Source organism: Rhipicephalus microplus, chromosome 3 (genome assembly GCF_043290135.1).
Source record: "Rhipicephalus microplus isolate Deutch F79 chromosome 3, USDA_Rmic, whole genome shotgun sequence".
In the NCBI taxonomy this organism is placed as follows: domain Eukaryota; kingdom Metazoa; phylum Arthropoda; class Arachnida; order Ixodida; family Ixodidae; genus Rhipicephalus; species Rhipicephalus microplus.
The window spans coordinates 174193385-174213203 of record NC_134702.1 but is presented as its reverse complement, the minus strand read 5'-3'; the positions used below and the strand labels follow the sequence as shown (position 1 = coordinate 174213203).

Sequence of the window (19819 nt, the reverse complement as noted above, 5' to 3'; positions counted from 1 at the left end):
AGCGCTAAAGGAGTCAAGGTGCAAAGTTTTGCAAATTCTGAAAATCAGCGTTATTTACAGCGGCACCAGTACCTACAAGAAGAAGAAGCATATTTTTTTTAAATGATTTGTTGACTACAGGTTCCTTCTTGTATAGTTGCAATCTCATTCAAAACTATGTGGTGAATTCAGGAAGATATTTTCCCTAGCGGTGAAGACTAGGGCTTGGGACACTGCAACTTCTGTGGATGTTTTAATGACAAACAACCGCAAACAATTCATGTTTTCCACATTTCTGACACTGTTGTCTTCAGGCTGGGCAGTTTGTTGCATTTGCTTTGTGCTTATAGAGCCACCACAGTGGCAAAAAAAATTGGCGCCCGTTATCTTGGTAGCTTCTTGCACCTTCTTCTATGGCACTGATGCAATGGTGCGAGCCCGCTTGTTGCGTAGTTCTGTCGAACACCATCTTGCTCACAAACGGGCACGCAAAGTCAGGAAGGTGCTTGAAGAACGCGCTGCTGATATAGCGTTCGATTTCACATTGCAGATTCGTCAATGCATTAGACTGGTGCTCCATTATAAACCGCGTTTGCTTGCCGTGTTGCTTCGTTAGCTTTGCTGATTTCCTCAGCTTTGGCCAACGTAAGAGTTTAGCCGTCGTTCAAGAAGCGCTTACGCAACACTAGGTTGGAGACTCCTTCAACGTGTTAATCCGGTATGCATTCATAGAATGTCAAAGCAAGTTCGAAGACAAAGCTAGTTGTTGTACTTGAGCGACATACAGGGTGAAAGGTTCAAACGGCAGTTGAACCCTCTTGCAGAACTGATGTCTCTCATCAGTTAAATTCATTGTATTCACGAAGAGCAAGTCCAAACCATTCATTAACTTTGTGTACTCACTCATCCGAGTCCCCCGTGCGACGCACAGAGGTCTAAACTGGTTTAGTAGAAACTTGAGGTTGTGGGGCGTCCGTAGCGACGCTGACTGCTGTTGTTTGTTTCACTGCTTTGTTGTTAAAGTACAGACGCAGTCCTTCCACTCAGAGTGATGTCAGAACAGGTGTTGCTTTTTGCTCTGCTAGCCAGTCAGTCTCAGATCGACACAAGGTACGCTTTGAAAAGCTTCGACCATCGTTTCTGTGGCGTTGGAGCAGTACTAGGGGCAAATAAAAACGGTGTCACAGCTGTGACTGGCTTCCTTTCAGTAAATTTGCAAGTGACGCACTAACAAACTGCAGTCAAGGCGTAGATAAACATAACCGTAACATTCCTCTAACAAGCTTTTTCTCATTGCCATTTAGTTGTATCACGATTATATAGCTATGATCGCACCCTGCCACCCAACCGTCACCCACCTTGCACACAGCGTTTGATGGGGGCCTTCGAGCACATGACCTTATCAGTCAGGCGCCGATGAACAAAGCCCTTTCTTCTTTTATTCTTTTCGTTTTTCGAATACACAATGTTGGTGGCCGAATAGCTTGTTTCTTACAGATACAGTTATCAGACGTTTGGGGGATTGCCACTAAGTGTCCTCACTTGACGTAATCACTCAGATATCTGAGAAACTCTCAAGAACAAAAAAAAAGTGGGTGCGTGTCTTCAATGACCACTGAGGTGTTTGTTTTATTAATAAAGAGAGCTTGATGAAGCTCAGTTTTCGACTTGGCAGTACAATTGTCATCGCCTACACCGACAAGTGTTGTGGGCATTCATCCCACCAATGAAAGGAGGCTGAACGCAAATGAAAAATTCTGTTTTAAAAATTTCTACACACTTTTCAGAAAAACTGCTGCTGGGTTAGGAAGTTTAGATGGTACGTTTTTTTTTTATTGCGACACAAAATAGAAAAGCAGTGACGGAGAGTCGACAGTCCTTTTAAAGTCAAAGATTTTACGTTTGTGGCATGTGCGTGCACTGTAGCCGTGATAACAATGATGATTGTGCACTACGAGTAGTTTGTGTAGTATACGACGTCTCTATATCCTTTTTACAATGCATTTAATATCACTGGAAACAACCACCCAAGTAATGTTCAGAGACCTCGTCTTTGCCAAGTTAAGTCAAGATGGGGTACCACAAAGCAGTAATAATGAAGGCAAAATGAAATTCACTACTCAACACCATGTACGATTTATGACCAATAATCGTATGTAATTGCACACTGCTTTGGCACCGGTTTAAATGCATGAGCGGCAAATGTCACAGCTGATTTTCGGTAACACCAAATGATCCTACTGCTTCACCTACTCATCACCATTCACTTCGTGGATATGCTGTGGTTTCAGATGCTAAGTAGCTTTTTGAGTAGCCTGTGTAACGCTGTCCGTCTGTGTCTCCTTGCTAGCACGCCGCAGGCATTGCGTTCTCCCCGCCGCAGTTGTTGGAACGATGCCAAGTAGGTCAAGTTGCAGCTTTACGTTGATGTTCCTCTCTCCCTCACCTGCAGCAGCTGCCGTCTCCTCCCAATACGCCAAGGTGCTGTCGCTCCTCCACCCACTCAAAACACACTTTTCTCTCGCTTTACTCCTTTTAACGCCCGTAACGTGCGGCCGCACGTCGAGTAGATACACTTTTTCGACTTGTTTATCTGTGGTGAAACTTGCACAAAACTCAACCAGCATCCCGTGTTTTTGCATTTCAAAGAAACGTTAACTTGAGTAAAGACCAAGTTTTTCTTTAAATTGTTCTTCCAGCACCCGCATCGACGCCCTTTTCAGTTAGGTCATTAGCGTATGCACCACTGCTACTTCGTATCCCATCGTTGTTCCCTTCGAGGAGACTGTCTATAATTTTTTAACGTGAGCTGGTTATTCGGGACACTTTGCTTAACCTTGGTCTTCTTGACTTTTCACTTGCTTTTCTACTACCAAGTGTCATTTATGTACTTCTTGGTGTGTTCTTATAATGTATCCTTGTGGTACAGTTGTAAAAAATAACTAGAAAAAATTCAACTCAAGATTCGAACATGATGTGAAGTAGCAATCGAGCGACATTGAGAAATGTTTGGAAAAAGTATTTCAACACAAGAGTGTCAATTGATATGTAGCAGAATGCTACTCTTGCTAAAAAAATTGAGACACTAAAGTATTCAGACAAAGTATAGACAGCTAACCGTGAGAACGTATGAGAAAATCTTGAAGAATGGGAAACCAGGCTGACAACTAGCAGTCCACTGTAGAGAATAATGTAGTTGATGAGAAAGAAAATGGAAATTTCAAAGGGGAAGTGCCTTCAAATTTGTGGCTTGTGTGTTCCTTGTTGCAAACATTTTTTATGGCACTAGGATTCTGATACTCACTTCAAGATTTATGTAGTATTGCGGAATATTTTGATGTCCCCTTATTTATTTATAGAACTTGTGGTTTAGGTTTCCGGACGTAGATTTGGACAGTCACGTCACTTTGTAGGAAGCTTGAACACATGGGCCTACAAAATTCTGACACATGCAGTGCCGCATCCTATGCTTTTGTGCACACTCGCGAGCAATTCTCCTGCTACCTTTGTAACTTCCTTAGCTTCTTTTATAGAAGATATCTACATTGTTTTCTCAATTTTTGTTACCACCCTGTTACACTGTTAACAATTCTTAGCGCAAAAAGCACACTTGCTGTGTTTGGAAAGCTTTTGGACTGCAGCAGATTATTTTGTTAAGATTAGGTGCACACTTTGAACATAAGAGATTACTCCTGAACCTTCGTGGCCACTAGTGATAGCATATTCATTGGCACTTGCGTAAATGCCGACGCGCGTCAGCGTTAGTCACTTGAGTGACAGCAGACGCTTTCTTTGTTAGTGCCAGTGCACATCGCCCTAATCTGACTTTTCGTTTACCAACCACAATTTCGGCCATATAACTCTTTCAGTTTGGAGACGCGGTCTTTGCGTTCGTCAACGTTGCGATTCCATGACCATATTATCAATTACAGTATCCCTGTATACGCAGAAATTTTTTCCAGAATTTTTTTATAAAACAATGGTATCAAAATCTTCTGACGTTGCTGTAATCATGAAAATAGGTGCATATATTAGTTTTCACTGTGTGGCCATAGTGAGAAAAAAGAAAGTATGAAATGGCTTCACTGTCGTAAGTATCGTTACTGAATATTCGCACCAGCAGAATAATAGAATCCCTCAGATTTCTGCAACGAGAAATCGGTGCTTCCCTGTTTATTTGGCCACCAAGTTGTGTTTCAGGAAGGTTTCCGGCTTGGTGCTCAGTGTTGCTGACTATGGCCGCCTTTCATCAACTATAGAGGGCATGAAGCTTCGAGAACTTTTAACTTTTGTGATTGGATGACTTATTTTCCACCATTCACAATCCTTGTACTCTAGGATTAATGACAAGACTGCTTGTTCTTGACGCGCTCCATGGCGGTCTGATTGAAGAAGAACATGCCGAGCGGAAGCGACAGCTCGTGGAATGAAGGCCGGCTTCCAGAGTCTTCGGCATAAAGAACAAACAACATTTAAAATATTTTTTGCCGACTGTATCAGCGCACTGCACAATAGCCTCCAAACACGGCGTCTGTAGAACTGTTCAAGCCTGTCAAGTTTCTGCTCCACTACTCCTCTTCGTGTTTCAATCCATGCTACACACAGTTTGCAACACATTTCATTGAAAGCATGCACCGCTCCTTCGCCGCCACCGTGCTTCCAATTCGTGACCGAGGAAGGGCGCCCTCTACAAATCATGTCCGATCATCTTTCACCGTAAGGGAAGGATGTGCTGGATCGAGATTTTACAGCATATATATAGATGCAAAGATATTCTTTCAAATATTTTCAGGACTACAGAGGCCAATCAACCATTTTCATCTTTATCTTTAATTTCAAGGAAGTGATTTACATGAGCTTCTTCCACTATAAGTAATATTCTTATAGACATCTTCAGTGAAACTTTATACAGAAGTATATTGTCATGATTGAATTAACAGAGACAGCCACAAATGGAGGTCTTGCCCGTGCCCAGACCAGGAAGCAATGCTCTCTTCTCCACTTCCAAGTGAATTCACGCTACAGTTATGGCTCATACCCATTTACCTGTGACATTATTCCCTCTCCTCGAAAAGCACTGCCTCGATGCTGGTGATGAGCGTTGAAAAAAAAATGAGCAAGACGCTATTACAAAATCTAACAACTGCGTCGTAAGGCAAAAAAAAATGGGCTGGTGTCACAAAACTACTCAATAAAAAAGGAGTTGGGACACAATACACATCAAAAAGAAACAAAGTGACAAAAAAAGTAGTCATTGCATGATAAGTCAGTGAACGTTCGATTGAGGGTGTGAGAAGAACGTTCGATTGAGGGTGTGAGAAATATGGCTTGAGCCTTGACACATGCACCACATCAATTTGTGGAAAGGGATGGGAACGTCTTGAGGTGCCCTTAGGGAGAACCTCGTATGTAACGTCACTGAGTCGGCGTAGAACTTTGTACGGGCTGAAGTAGCGCCTCAGCAACTTTTCAGGGTGGCCACGCTGTCAGATAGGGGTCCACACCCAAACTTCATCGACTAGTTGGAAGGTAACCTCTCGGTGTGTAAGTTTGTAGCGGTGTGCTTCGGCAGTTTAGCGAGCCTTAATACGGTGTCCGATGTGTTGACGGGCCTCCTCCGCACGTTGAGCGAACAAGGCAGCGTCTGCGTTGAACATGCCCTAGTTATTGAGAAGGAGCATTGCGTCGAGCATTGTAGTGACCTCTCGACCATGAACTAAGTGAAATGGGGTAAACCAAGTACTCTCTTGGACTGCTGTATTGTAAGGAAAAGTTACGTAAGGGAGTATATCGTCCCAGTTCTTGTGATCAACGACCAGATACACTGACAGCTTATCTGCAATAGTCTTGTTCAACCAATCATTGAGTCCGTTTGTTTGGGGGGTGATAACCCGTGATTTTCCGATGTTCTGTACCACTTAGTCTCGGCACTTCTTGAAGCATCTCTGCGGTGGAAGCTGTCCCACGATCAGTAATTATGACAGCTGGCGCTCCGTGACGAAGGACGATGCTGGTGACGAAAAACTGGGCGATTTCGGCTGCGGTAGCTTTGGGCAAGGCTTTTGCTTCGCTGTAACGTATTAAGTAATTGGTGGCTACCACAGTCCACCGATTTTTAGACAAAGATGTGGGAAACTATCCGACCAAGTCAATGCCAATTTGATGGAATGGTGTTTTCGGTGTGGCGATAGGCTGTAGTAGTCCTGCTGGTTGGACAGGTGGAGTCTTACAGCGTTGGCAGTCACGGCATGTGCCGACATACTGCTCGACCGTCTTTGTGAGGTGTGGCCAGTAGTAGGAGCGGTGAATTCTTTCCAAGATGAGCGTGTAGCCAAGGTGTCCAAATGATGGTTTGTCGTGACAAGCATGTAAAATATTGTCACAAAGCGAGGTCGGCGCAACCAGTAGATAAGTAGCCTGGGTGTGGTCGAAATTCTTCTAGAGGACTCCATCCCTGATGCAGAACGAGGCCAGCGAGTGTGTGAAGTTTCGAGGAAGACTGCTTTTTGGCCTTCGAAGTAGTAAATCAGCGGGCTTAGCTCCATGTCGTCGCGTTGTTGTTGATTGAGCCAAGTCAGTTGCTGATACAGAAGAAAGAAATGTATAGTCCTGTTTAACGTCCGCGTTCGTACTTCGGATTGGCGCACGTGAAAGACAGTCAGCATCTGTGTGTTGGCGTCCTGACTTGTGAATGACTGTAACGTCAAATTCTTGCAGCTGAAGGCTCCACTGTGCTGGACGACCGGAAAGATCTTTGAGTTCGGCGAACAAGCATAAAGAATGGCTGTCACTAACTACCCTGAATGGGCGACCGTAAAAATAAGGTCGAAACTTTGTTATAGCCCAAACAACGGCTAAGCATTCCTTTTCTGTTGCAGAGTATTTTTTGTCTGCGGATGGTAATGTTCGACTTGCATAGGCGATGACGCGCTCTACGCCATTTTGCCATTGAACTAATACAGCTCCAAGTCCGACGTTGATGGCATCTGTGTGTAGCTCTGTGGCAGCGTTGTCGTCAAAGTGACCGAGTACAGGTGGGGCTTGGAGATGGTTTCATCGCGTGTCAAAGGCGTGACGCTGATCCTGACCCCAAACAAATCTTATGCCGTCTTTTGTAAGTTCATTTAGAGGTTCAGCGATTTTAGCAAAGCCTTTGACAAAGTGTCTGTAATATGCGCACAGTCCCAGAAATCGACAGACATTGCGCTTGTTTGTTTGGACAGGAAATACGGCAACCAGCTTTTGTTTTCTCAGGGTCTGGGTGTATACTGGCGTGGCTGACAACGTGACCAAGAAACTTCAGTTCCTCGAAAGCAAATTGGCATTTCTCAGGTTTCAAAGAAAGTCCAGCTGTTCGAATCGCCTGAAGAACTGTCTGTAAGCGCTGGACGTGCTGCTCAAACGTGTCCGAGAAGTAGACCACATCGTCAAGGCAGACAAAACACGATTGCCATTTTAGCCCAGAAAGAACTGTGTCCATCATTCTTTGAACAGTAGCTGGCGCCGAGCATAAGCCGAAGGGAAGGACCTTGAACTCGAAGAGTCTGTCAGGATTAATGAAGGCGGTCGTTTCGCGATTGCACTCATCAACAGAATTTTGCCAATAGCCGCTGTGTAGATCCATGGAAGAAAAGTAACGAGTTTTGCGAATGCGATCCAGCATGTCATCTATTCGTGGTAAAGGATACACGACTTACTTTGTGATCTTATTCAACTTTCGGTAGTCGACGCAAAATCGCAAGGTACCATCTTCTTTCTTTACTAACACAACAGGGGACGCCTAGGGACTGGTCGATAACTGGATGACATTGTCCTTGAGCATCTGCTGGACCTGTTGGCGTATAGCGTCTTGTTCTTTTTGCGAGACTCTGTAGGCGTGTTGTCGAATGGGTCTCTCGGTAGGCTCGGTGATGATACGATGCTTGGCAAACGGTGTTTGGTTCACTTTCGAAGGCGTAGCGAAGCAGTCCCGAAATGAGTCGAGTAGCTTCAAAAGACGTTCCCGTTGTGTGGACGGTAGACCCCGGTTTACGTCGAGACTGCTTGCGAATGTTATGGCGGAATGGTCACACGACGAAAGGACAGATAATGTTGAGGGACCAGGGACGTCCGCAATATGCTCAAGGTATGCAATCGCAGTGTGTTTGGTGAAATGGCGATACTACTCGCTGAAATTTGTGACTAATAAAAAAGCCTGCTTCCTCCTGGGCTGAACAATACCTCGGGAAACGCAGATTTGTTGTGCAAAAAGTCCGGACAAATTTTCTTCCGCAATTACAGTGTCAGGAATGTCTTGGTCACATTCAACACTGATAAAAAGGCTGCTGTGGGGAGGCAGAATAACAGATTCAGAGGATACACGTAGGGGCACCTTCGATAAGTGGGTGTTCTCAGGTTCAGGATGAAACGGGTCCTCGAACGACACCTGCAAGTCTCGTAGATCAATAATTGTGCCGTATTCGTGAAGAAAGTCCAGTACCAGAATGAGTGGACAGGAGCACACAGGTAATACGAGGAAAGAACCCGTGACCTTCGAAGCACGAACTCGAAAACGGGCTGTGCACATTCCAGTCGGCGTGACGAGATGGCCCCCTGCCGCGCGCAACGGAGGTCCTTGCCAAGGGGTAGTTACTCTCCTCAGTTTGTATGCCAGAGCGCTGCTCATAACTGAATAATCGGCGCCGGTGTCGACGAGGGCAGTGACGATGTGATTATCGACGTGTACGGTGATGTCGGCGAAAACGGTCTTATGATTTTCGGAAACGACTGAAAAATCAGAACGGTCTTCGTCTGGTCTTTGCGTCGAGGGAGGCTCTTTGACAGTTCGTTGGGACGCGGCTTCACCCCCAGGAGCTGCGGTTTCTAGTTTTCCCTGTGTCACTCGGCGACAGGCCTCTGAAAGAAACATAAGATGACGAGGAAAAGCTAGGTGACGTGGGGCGGCGAGGTGATGGTGATCGTGATCGGTGGCGTTGACCAAGGCGAAGAGCTTGCTGGCTTGTAAGGTACGCTTTGATGTCGCGGGGTTGCTCACCGTAACGAGGGCACTGAGCATCAGGGTGGAAGCCACAGAGACCAAGTTGGTGGTACTGGCAATCGCGGTAGACGTGACCCGCTTCGCCACAGTGTTAGCAGAGCGGACGGTTATTCGACGTACGCCACACGCTGGCCTTTGCGGCGTTCTTTTGCGATCCAGATGGATGATAAGTGGGTGCACTCGGAAGCCTTGAGGCGGGTGGCGGAGTTGAAGAGGTGCCCTGGATTTGTTGGCTAGCTTGATCCATTGTCCACATAGCGGGATCAGGAGCATGTGGTGGAGGAGTTCGCAGGGTCGCGGCATAAGTCAGCACAGGGGCCTCAGGCCTTGTTGGTGCGAATGGGGTGACCACATGTGTGATCTCATTTCGAATTAAGCCTGCGAGAGCATTTACGGGTGATTTGGGGTCCCGCTGCTTGGAGTTGGCGCAGCTCGTTCCACACAACACTTCTTATGAACTCTGCGAGGGTATGCCTCTCGCTGTCAGCCCTGATAGAGCATGCAGCAGTGGTGGTGATGTCGTTGCGTTCATGTTGTGGTGACCGATGCTGGAGAGTACGTTCCATTGTGATTACCTCATTTATAAACTCAGCCACAGTCGTCGGCGGATTGCGCACGAGTCTGGCAAAGAGCTGCTCTTTTACACCACGCATTAAATGCCGCACCTTCTTTTTCTCGGACATTGCAGGGTCGGCACTCTTGAAAAGTCAAAGCATGTCCTTCAAAAACGTGGCAACTCTCGTTAGGTCGTTGCTTCCGAGAAGAGATGGCCTGCTCCACTCTCTCCTTCCTTTCGGCGCTGCGGTGCGCATCGCAAAACTGTCGGCTGAAATCTTGCCACGATGCAAAGAAACCCTCGTGATTCTAATACCACGTTTTGGCAAAGTCTTCCAACGCAAAGTTAACTCTCTGCAGCTTGTGAGCTTCATCCGATTCGTTGACGCTGGCAACTTGATCGAAGTGGTCAAGCCAGTTATCAACATCGTCATAAATGTATCCATGAAATGAGCGTAGTGCTTTCGGCGCATGAAAAACACGTGGTAGAAAAGAATAAGCGTTGTTGGTTCGACTAGCTTGGTTGGTAGTTCAGGTTGCCATCTCATCTTGAGAGAGAGAGGACCGTATTCGGGAGATAGTCCTTGCAGGCGGCGACTGCTTTTTGCCGTAGGAGCTGTAGCTGTCTCCAAGTAGCTCGGTGTGTCGGCTGAAATTGTGGAGCCGAGGCGCATTTACCCAGTACCTCCACCAGTTCCACAAACAAAATAACAGAGACAGCCACGAATTTACGTCTTGCCCACACCCAGACCAGGAAGCAATGTTCTTTTCTTTCTCCTCTTCCAAGCGATTTCACGCTATAGTTGATGGCTCATACCCATTTACCTGTGACAACATAATTGGTTTGAGTTATGGCACCCAGTGCAAACAAAACAAAAACGAGAGAAGAAAATGGTGACAGAAATGCTGTGTCAGTGCTTTCAACGATTCAGCGCTTGTGTCGTCTTTTTTAATTTTGTTTGTGTTTTCTTTACGCTGAAAGTCATGGCCATTTTCTAACTTGCCTAATTCGTGACCGTCCTTTAGGTTTGAGTTCTTGACGAACATTGACAGTGCTGGGTGCGGCATTAGAAATTTGATTAAGCAATTTTACTAAAGCATAATTGGTTTAATTACATATTTTAAAAGATGTTTAAAAAGCATGCATTTTAATTATCGCGATACATTCCTATTTTCGTGTGTATACTTCAGTAACTCGTCTTTTTGTGCACTGTTTCAGATTCTTGGATGTTTGCTCCTTGGAGGCACAACCATCCTACATACGTCGAAACCAAATCATAGTAGCGAAACAGATCAGGTAAAGGGGCTTTGATTTCTATTCTTCGAATAATATTTTGCATTACCACTTGTAACAAAATAAGCAAATGTTTTTCAGGATGAATTTGCAGCAGTGGCAGTTTTTAAAGTAGCACCAGGTCTCGCTTGTGATTTGGGACAAGCTGTGGAAACATCACCAAAGCCAGCGTGTGAAACGAACAATGGTACAGAAAAAACGGTTCAAGTGCAGCTGCTTATGCACCATGAAGGATCCCAAACGGACGAAAAGAAAATTCTATCGTCAACTGCTATGCAAACAGAACCATACACTTGTTCTTCAGGTATGTACGCGCGTTTCTCATGAGATTTTATGAAAAATTTAGTTTGGCCGCAAAAGTGCCATAATGGCATTTCAAATTGTTACATGAAGTGACAGTAGCAACTCAATGCTTTTGCGTCTGATCAGTCATCGTCCTTCAGAATGCTGACGTAAAGGAATATGGTTGCCACAGTGAGCAAAGTAATTTTCATGATGTCTGTTTCTTTAGTGCGGTGTAATTGGTGAGAGAGCAGTAAGTACAGTGCGTACAAGGTTATAAAACACTTGTTGATTTATTTCGAGACAGCAACCAACTATGCCTGTTTATTAAGTGTCTACAGTTTTACTCCAAGGAAGTCATCTCTGTATCACATCACACATGTGCATTGACACGTCACGCACAAACTAGGTCATGTGCACATGGCGTGCCTGAGCGTACTCGTACACGTACACCATCAATGTTGTTTCATTTGGACGTTCTCAGTAGTGTATTGCCTGTTTCTGAGGAGCGGATTCCTCAGCGCGTGTACATTTGGAGGAATTGGCACGGATCATGTGTCCTTACCACGATACCCCGCGTCACACCGCTGAAACAACTGTCGGAGTCGATGCACCAAAAACAAGCTAAGCGCTCTCAGGGCAGCACGTTGCGGGAATGGCTAGAAGATGAATGCATGCAAAGTAGAAATCTGTTAATGTATAGCATTGCTGCTATTTGAAAATAAGATTTTAGGAATGCTCTTACATTTCATTGTGGGTGTTATTTCTCGTGGCTGTTACTCATCTGCTCAGCAACAGATCACTAAAATTACGCATGTCACCTCAAAGAGTTCTCGCAATGTCACGTGCTATGCCCTCAACTGGGTTCTTCTTATTGTGCTGAATATAGCCAACTAATGGCACATTCTTCTTGATATCAGTGTTTTTAGCATGTTAATAACCATAGCCAGGACGGCCAGTATTTAACCAGAACCTGAGTAAGAGTGTTCGGCGAGTGACGGTAGAGGACCAATGTCTGCCAGGAGTGATGTAAGCGCAGGAACATTCCTGCGCATAGCTTTAAAATCATAGATGCATAGCTGCATAGCTATGCATAGATGCATAGCTTTAAAATCTTGACAGACCTTGTCATAAGAACCCAGCGCATGCATTACACTCAGCAGCACTAAATGCTCCAACCTGGTGAGGGGCCTTTAAGGGTGTTTACAGACAGAAGAGAAATAGACGCTACACGGTTAGACCTGGCTAATGCAGATGAATTCATCTCCTCTGGTCGTTTAGCACTCTGGCTATCTGCTCCTGTGCTGCACTTCTGAGTCACAAAGAGAGACCCAGACCATGCTAGGCAATAAAAGGAGAGACAGTGTTCTGTGAACCGTCCGAGAAAGGCATGGCTGTGTGGAAATGTTGGTGCCTTTCTTTTGTCATAAGCAGTAAGAATTCTAGCTTCCTTTTAGCAGATAAATGTCGCACACATCCTTGTTTGAAATAATTTGAATTTGTGTACAAATTTATACATACAAAATTTTTTTGACTTTCGAGGCCTAAACTGGTGTTCTGCGTGCCTAATTTTGAAGTCTCAAAAGCACTTTTTAACGCCTAATAATCCGGCTTGTAGTAGTTACTATGATCGCCGACATTTGAAAGCTAGTGGTTGTAAAACAATAAATGAAAAGATTTGCCAAATTTATTTATTTTTCGTTGTCAATTGTTGGGCCCACTAGCGGCACACTAGTTTGCCATACTTTTTTACATATTCACGAATTTCTGCATATGCAAATATTTTTTGTGACCCCTCGATATTTGTAATGTCGAGATTTTATATAGTCCACTCACATATTGTGAGCTACAATGAGCAAACAAGTTGTGACAGCATTGCCAGTATAGAGCGGCTCTGGTGTTTCTCTGGTTTTCAGCACATTCGTGTCCCATATGCCGCTGCGTTACACTACCACAGCTTTTTTATTCTAGACTTGCTCCATAATTTATGTATTCCTATTTGTATTGTCTTTTGTATATACTGAAGAGTGTCTTCTTTTGAGGGGAAAGTATCTAGCTGTTTGAAATTGGACAATAAAAATGTGTTGACTCAATTAGAACACTTTAAAAAATTGAAGTTATTACAATATCTATAATGTTTAAGTCGAATTGAAGCCAAAGGCCGAATAATGTTTGTGTGTACTTTGTTGTTTCTGGCCACATTAACTGTAGTCTTTTGGCTGTCGCAAATACCTGCACTCTTCCTGACCCACCTGGGTGGCCTAGTGGTCTTCGTGCTGGGCTGCTTATCCGCAAGCCCTGGTATCGATTCTCGGTTATGGTGGCCAAACTTTCAATTTAGGTGAAAATGCTTGTGGCTTGTGTGCTTAAATTTAGGTGCACAAGAATAAACTCAGGGCTGTAGAAACATTCGGAGCCCTCCACTATGGCATCTCTTATAATCTTATCGAAATCTTTGGACGTACCACAAAATTATCACACGAAAATTACATCCTCTGAATATTGCCATACGGGCATTGCAGTAGATGCTTCTTAAAACTTTTTTTCACCATTTTACACCGTAAGTGGCAGTACGAGCTCAAACTTGTGATTGTTAGGTGAGCATATCTAGACTGCTGCTCCAGATTGCCGGAATCTAAACGTACGAGATTTACTAGCCTTTTTTTTCAGGGTTTGTGCAAACACTATTGAAATAGAAAAATTAATGGATTTCTTTGCAGTGTTTAAATTTAAATTGTCGACATGAAGAAGTTTCACTTGTGTGACGAATAATTGATTTAGACTGGAAGTTCAAACAAAAAGCAAGAAGGGAAAGTGTTGTATATTAGTCTGTTTGGTTTTGGTTCCACAATCTGCCGCAGGTGGCGCCAGGGTTGTTTGTGTATATAAGCATGCGCAAGTTGGAATGAAGGGGCTTTTGTTCCAATGGGCACTCAAGTTGTCTAGTCGTTCATTAACCGGCGGCACGCGCCGCCACTACATTGGCAACGAGGATGCTCGTTTAGGAGGGGGTATGATTGTCGTCATTTTTCGCCGACTGTTTCCCGCGCCATGAGTGTTTCCGGACTGGCATCACCGCCCCCGTTCCTGCCCACGCCTGGCCGCCCTGCTGTTGCCTGGCCGCTATGGGTCCGCATCTTCGAGAATTTTCTGCTCGCATCTGGTGTTTCGAACTGTGCGCCGGACCGTCGCAACGCTCTCCTAATCCACAGCCTCGGCGTAGAAGGTCAGCGCATATTTCACACACTACCGCTTCAGTCTTCGGCCAACGCAAAGTCCGGTGAGCCAACTACTGATACGCATTCGGGAGATGTCAAGTACAGTTCTCAGATACAGCATGAAGCGTCGTCGTACGATACCGCTGTCGCAGCGCTGCATGCGCACTTCACGACAACAACAAATGTTGTGGTCGAACGGCACCGGTTTGTTAGGCGCGTGCAGCAAGTCGGTGAAGCAATCAATGAGTACATTACAGCGTTACGTGAGCTTTCTGCTATGTGCTCTTTTCCTTCTCTGGCAGATTCCTTGCGTGACCAGTTGGTTACGAGTGTATTATCTTGGAACTTGCGCGAGCGGTTGCTGCCTAAACGGTCTTCACTTTCGTTCGCTCGAGCTGTACTAATAGCGACGCAGTTTGAGCAGGCAACCAATGATTGCAAAGAATTTGCTACTGCAGATGTCCAGAGCATAAATGCTCGCGAAAACACCCCTCCGCCCGCATCTTCTGCCAGCGACCCCTCGAAGTGGTCGCGCAGCCAACAGGGCCAGTGTTACCGCTGCAGTTCTCGGCACAACGCATCTTCATTCCGCTGCCCCGCCAAAAACAAGCGGTGTCATGGTTGCGGTATTATGGGTCATTTTCGCTCGGTCTGCAACAGAAACGCCGCTCCTGTTCGTGAACTAGATGATAAAGTTCCATAACTGAAGAAGTATTGAGCATTCTTGCCGTGACGACATCCACTCGTCTCGCAATCTACGTATCGGTAGTAGTTGGTGAAACGAAGTTAACTTTCCTCATGGATTCAGGGTCATCAGTATCAATTTTGATGCATGACTTATTTAGGCAGCATTTTGAAGGTAAGCAGCTTTCAGCTGCTTGAATTAGATTATTGAACTATTCGAAGAAACCCATTTCAGTGTGCGGTTGCTTCTTTGCTGATGTCACGTACAATAACTGCACAACAAAGCTTCTTTTTTATGTCATTTAACAAGGCACCTCGCTTTTGGGTATTGATGCAATAAGGGTGCTCAGTCTGCAGATTGATGGGTCGTCACTACAGTGCCTTGAAACGACAGCGGTGCGTACTAGCGCTCGAACGGAGCACACCACAGTCATGACAGAGGTGGAGGAGTCCATTCACCTTCCATCAGAATTAGTCGAAGAGTTTGGTGCTATTTTCGGTCCAGGACTTGGCATCGCAAAGGGTTTTGTTCATCGCGTCAAAACACGGTCGACAGTTCAGCCAGTTACTTCAAAACTCAGGCGCCTTCCGCTCTCACTGCGGCCACGAGTCTCGGAAGAACTGCATGGCTTGGAAAAATGGACGTGACAAAGCGAATAGAGGCATCTGAGTAGGTGTCCGCCATTGTTGTGGTTGAAAAGAAAGATGGAGGTATCCGCGTCTGTGTAGATCTTCGACAGGTAAACAAAGCTGTCGTAGCAGATAGCTTTCCCCTCCCTCATACAGAAGAGCTATTGCATAGTTTGGTGCCACTTTTCCAAGCTTGACCTTGCATCAGCGTACCATCAGGTCTTGCTTCACGCCGAGAGCCGCGATTTAGCGGCTTTTATAACACACGATGGCCTCTTTCGTTTTAAGCGCATGTGTTTTGGGCTCGCATCGGCACCATCTGCATTTCAGAGTATAATGTCGAAAATTCCTCACGGCTGCAGCGGCGTCCTGTTCAATATCGATGACATCATTGTGTTTGGGAAGGGCGAATCTTACAGCAGTGCTGAGGTGCATAAAAGAGGCAGGACTCAAATTGAACACGAAATGCCTCATCTATACGCCGGAGCTTGCGTTCTTAGGCCACAGGATCACCGCAAGTAGTATTGTGCCGTTGAACGAAAAGGTTGCTTCCATCCGAGACACTCCAGCACCTACGGATCCAGCCAGCCTTCGATCATTTCTGGGATTGGTAGAATATTATTTTAGGTTATTCCCAATTTCGCTGACATGGTTGAACCAATGCGTGTCCTGCTCAGAAAGGGGCAGTGGTTCGTTTGGTCTGACGAGATAGACGCTAGTTTCAGAAAAACCGAAGACGCGCTGGCATCTACCTCTATACTGAGGATGTTCGATGAATCTCTTCCAGTCTTAGTGTCGACAGACGCATCAGAGTGTGGAGTTGGAGCCGTCCTACAGCAGGTGGACGAACATAAACTGCACACTGTCGCTTTCGCATCTCGAGTCCTTTCGCCAGCTAAGAGGAAATATTCGGTAGGAGAACGGGAAGCGTTGGCCTGTGTTTGGGCGTGCGAGCGGTGGCACGTGTACTTGTGGGGACGCCACTTCACGTTGTTCACTGATCATCAAGCCTTGGTGGCATTGCTTTCAACAGCAAGGTGCCCCTTGCGGGTAGCGCGATGGACAGAGGGTCCACTACCGCACAACTATACCGTCGAGTACCGCAAGGGGTCGCAAAACCAAGTGGCGGTCGCACTCTCATGCCTGCCCGCATCATCTTTCCAGGAAGAAGAAACGCTGTTTGACGAGGTTGTATTAGTTCTCGAAATTCCTTCCTGCATTATCATAGAACTGTTTGAGCAGTCCCAATTGCAAGATAGTGCACTGCAACAAAGCAAAATCTATGTGCAATCGTCGTGGCCTGCACACAAATCGTTATCGGCCGAGCTTCAGCCATTCTTCAAAGTATGTGACGAACTTTTTGTGGTAGACAATCTTATCTTGCGTGGCGAACGGCTTGCGGTTCTAACGTCACTCACGCAGCAGGTAACCGCTGCAACACGAGTCGCATCCCGGAGTGGTGCGAACAAAAGCGGGGTTGCGAGAAAAGTATTGGTGGCCAGGCATGGACCGCCAAGTCGAGCTAGCTATCCAGATGTGTAGCATATGCCAGGAAGCAGACAAGAGCGTCAAGGTGCTAGTTACACCCTTGCAACCGGTCCCCTTCCCTGAGCAGCCGCGGCTCAAATTCGGCATGGATATTGTAGGCCCATTTGAGAGGGTGCCCTACGATTCAATCACGCTTGTAGATTATTATTCCAAATGGCCCGAAGTGCATTTCTGTAGCGAGACGACAACCAGCACAGTAATAAGCTTCTTAGTTGCTGTGTTCGCGCACGAAAGCTACCCAGAAGAGGTTATTTGCGATAACGGTCCACGGTTTCCATCTCGGGAGTTGGAGGTATTTCTTCAAGATCGCGGCATCCAGGTCAAACATTCGTCCGTACACTATCCACAAGCAAACGGCCAAGTGGAGCGCTTTAAGAGAGTAATAAAAAGCTTCATTTAAGTGGCGGTTTTTGAGCAGCGACCCTTGCGCCAGGCGGTAACATAGTACCTGGGTGTTTACCGATGCACACCGCATGCTACAACGGCAAGGGCTCCAGCTCTTCTGCTACACGGGCGCCTGCCAATAACTCGATTGGATGTCGTCGGGCATCCGTCGGTAACCTTCTTTGATTACCCTAACTCGGTACTCCGGAGCTTACGTGAGCAGGTAATGCAAAAGCAACAGAGCAGCAAACGATACACGGACGCTCGGAGGGCTGCAAGAGAAACCAGAGTCGACGTTGGTGGCATCGTCAGAGTGAAGAAACCCACTACTAGATTTAAAGGCGACCTGAAATTCAGCCACTCAAGAGAAGTGATCAGCAGGAAGGGACCATCTTTTTTTCGCCTAGCTGACGGCAAAACGTGGAATGCATCCAAGTTCTCAAAGGTGCCACGAGCCTCTGCCGCCCTTTATACGTGGGGAGGAAACGGTACAGCTAGAGGAGGAGGATCTCTGCCTACATGTGGGGACCCCACCCCAGAGATAACTACCAGGACTTGAGCTGCTGCCCCTTCGGCTGCGCAGTCACCCACGTCTTCTGCGTACGCCGCGCAGGCACCTATGTCTCCTTCGGCTGCGCAGGCGCACGGGTCGCCTGCTGCGACGCAGTCAGCCAAGTCTCCAGGAGCAGTTACACAACAACGCAGGGTGCAACCACCAAGAAAGAGACTACCACCAGAGCGTTATTGCTACAAGGTGTAACAAGAGAAGTTGTGCTAAAGTGAATGAAACGGACCTATCCAGTGTGGTGGATTCCTTTTTGTAAATTGTGTGATTTTGTAGTACTAAGTAGTTACATTCATTGTACAGGTTGTATTTTTGTATAGTGTTTTTTTGCATATGTGCTAACTACTAAATCACTAAGCCATATAGCTGTTTTTAAGGAAGGGAATGTGTTGTATATTGGTCTTTTGGTTTCGACGTATATTGGTCTTTTGGTTTCGGTTCCACAATCACTGCCGCAGGTGGCGCCAGTGTTATTTATGTATATAAGCATGCGCAAGTTGGAATAAAGGGGCTTTTGTTCCGATGGGCACTCAAGTTGTCTAGTCGTTCATTAACCGGCGGCACACGTCGCCACTACAGAAAGATGAACGCTTGAGGTGAAAAGTTCGTAAACACGGTGTGAGTGTTGGAGTCGACTTTTCGACAAGAAGCCTTGAAAACAACAAGTCTACTTGTCATAACTTTGCATCCAGCTCCCACACCATCTTTACGAATGTACACGATTCAGACTAAACATTTAATAATGCATCTTTTTGTTTTTACATATCTGTCTATGCTGAGCAAAACAGTTATGCAAATAAGCTGCCGCAACGTTCAATAGTGGTAGGTTGCTTTGATACTGCAAGACGTAACTAATGATTCGTAAATGACTTTGCGTCCCCTGCTTATCATTGTGCTCTCATTGAAACTGTGCAGAAACATTAGTTGAAAATGTGTAAACTGTGGCAGTAATATATAAACAGTTGCTGCGGTAGTGCGTAAATGTGCGTGCTTTTTTTTTTGCTTTTACACATTGCATCACATAAACATAATTCACTCATATTTTTTTTATTATGCCTAATGTATTGCAATAGGAAGTGGTGATTTCTGTGCAGTGTTTTGTGAGTACTTCTCTGCAAACAGAACTACAGTAAGTAGTTTAATGGGCTAGTTTTTATTTGTGCACATTCAAACACTTCAACATTTACGATATACATAGCAATGGAATTGGAACTAAATTGTATTCTAGTTTTTGGCACACTGTGTTTGCATGCGTTGACCATAGAATTATTTATTTATTTATTTTATAATGTGAATGCAAGGTCAAAAGCGGTATCAGCGTCGATACAGAAGCAGCAAGAGCTGGCCATGTGTACGGGCAGCGTCGCAGCAGCAACCAGGCAGTCTTAGCTCGTGTCTCGTGCCAACATGTTGATGTCGCTGCAGTAGTGGGCATTCCTGTTCACTACACTTCGTCCCCCATCGGAAAAGGAGCCATCCGACTCACGGTGAACAGAATATGAGCGGATTGTAATAAGGTTTCAACCGCTGTACGTGAAAGCGCTGGTCTGTGGATTCCGTAACGGGTTTGACGATGTAGGTAACAGATGAAGTCTGCGAGACAATGCGGTAGGGTCCCTGGTATTTTGAAAAAAACTTTGAGG

The 19819-nt window shown here is 45.7% G+C and overlaps 1 protein-coding gene across 2 annotated transcripts in view; it reads left to right on the top strand.

Annotated features, from left to right (window-relative positions):
• The window catches only part of LOC142802720 (uncharacterized), a 97211-nt gene that overhangs the window by 40081 nt on the left and 37311 nt on the right, over positions 1-19819 (top strand). For both annotated transcript variants that reach the window (XM_075887737.1, XM_075887736.1), the window contains exons 3-4: positions 10791-10868; positions 10947-11169. In XM_075887737.1, the coding sequence (XP_075743852.1) occupies positions 10791-10868; positions 10947-11169 (301 nt within the window). The remainder of the gene's footprint in view (positions 1-10790; positions 10869-10946; positions 11170-19819) is intronic.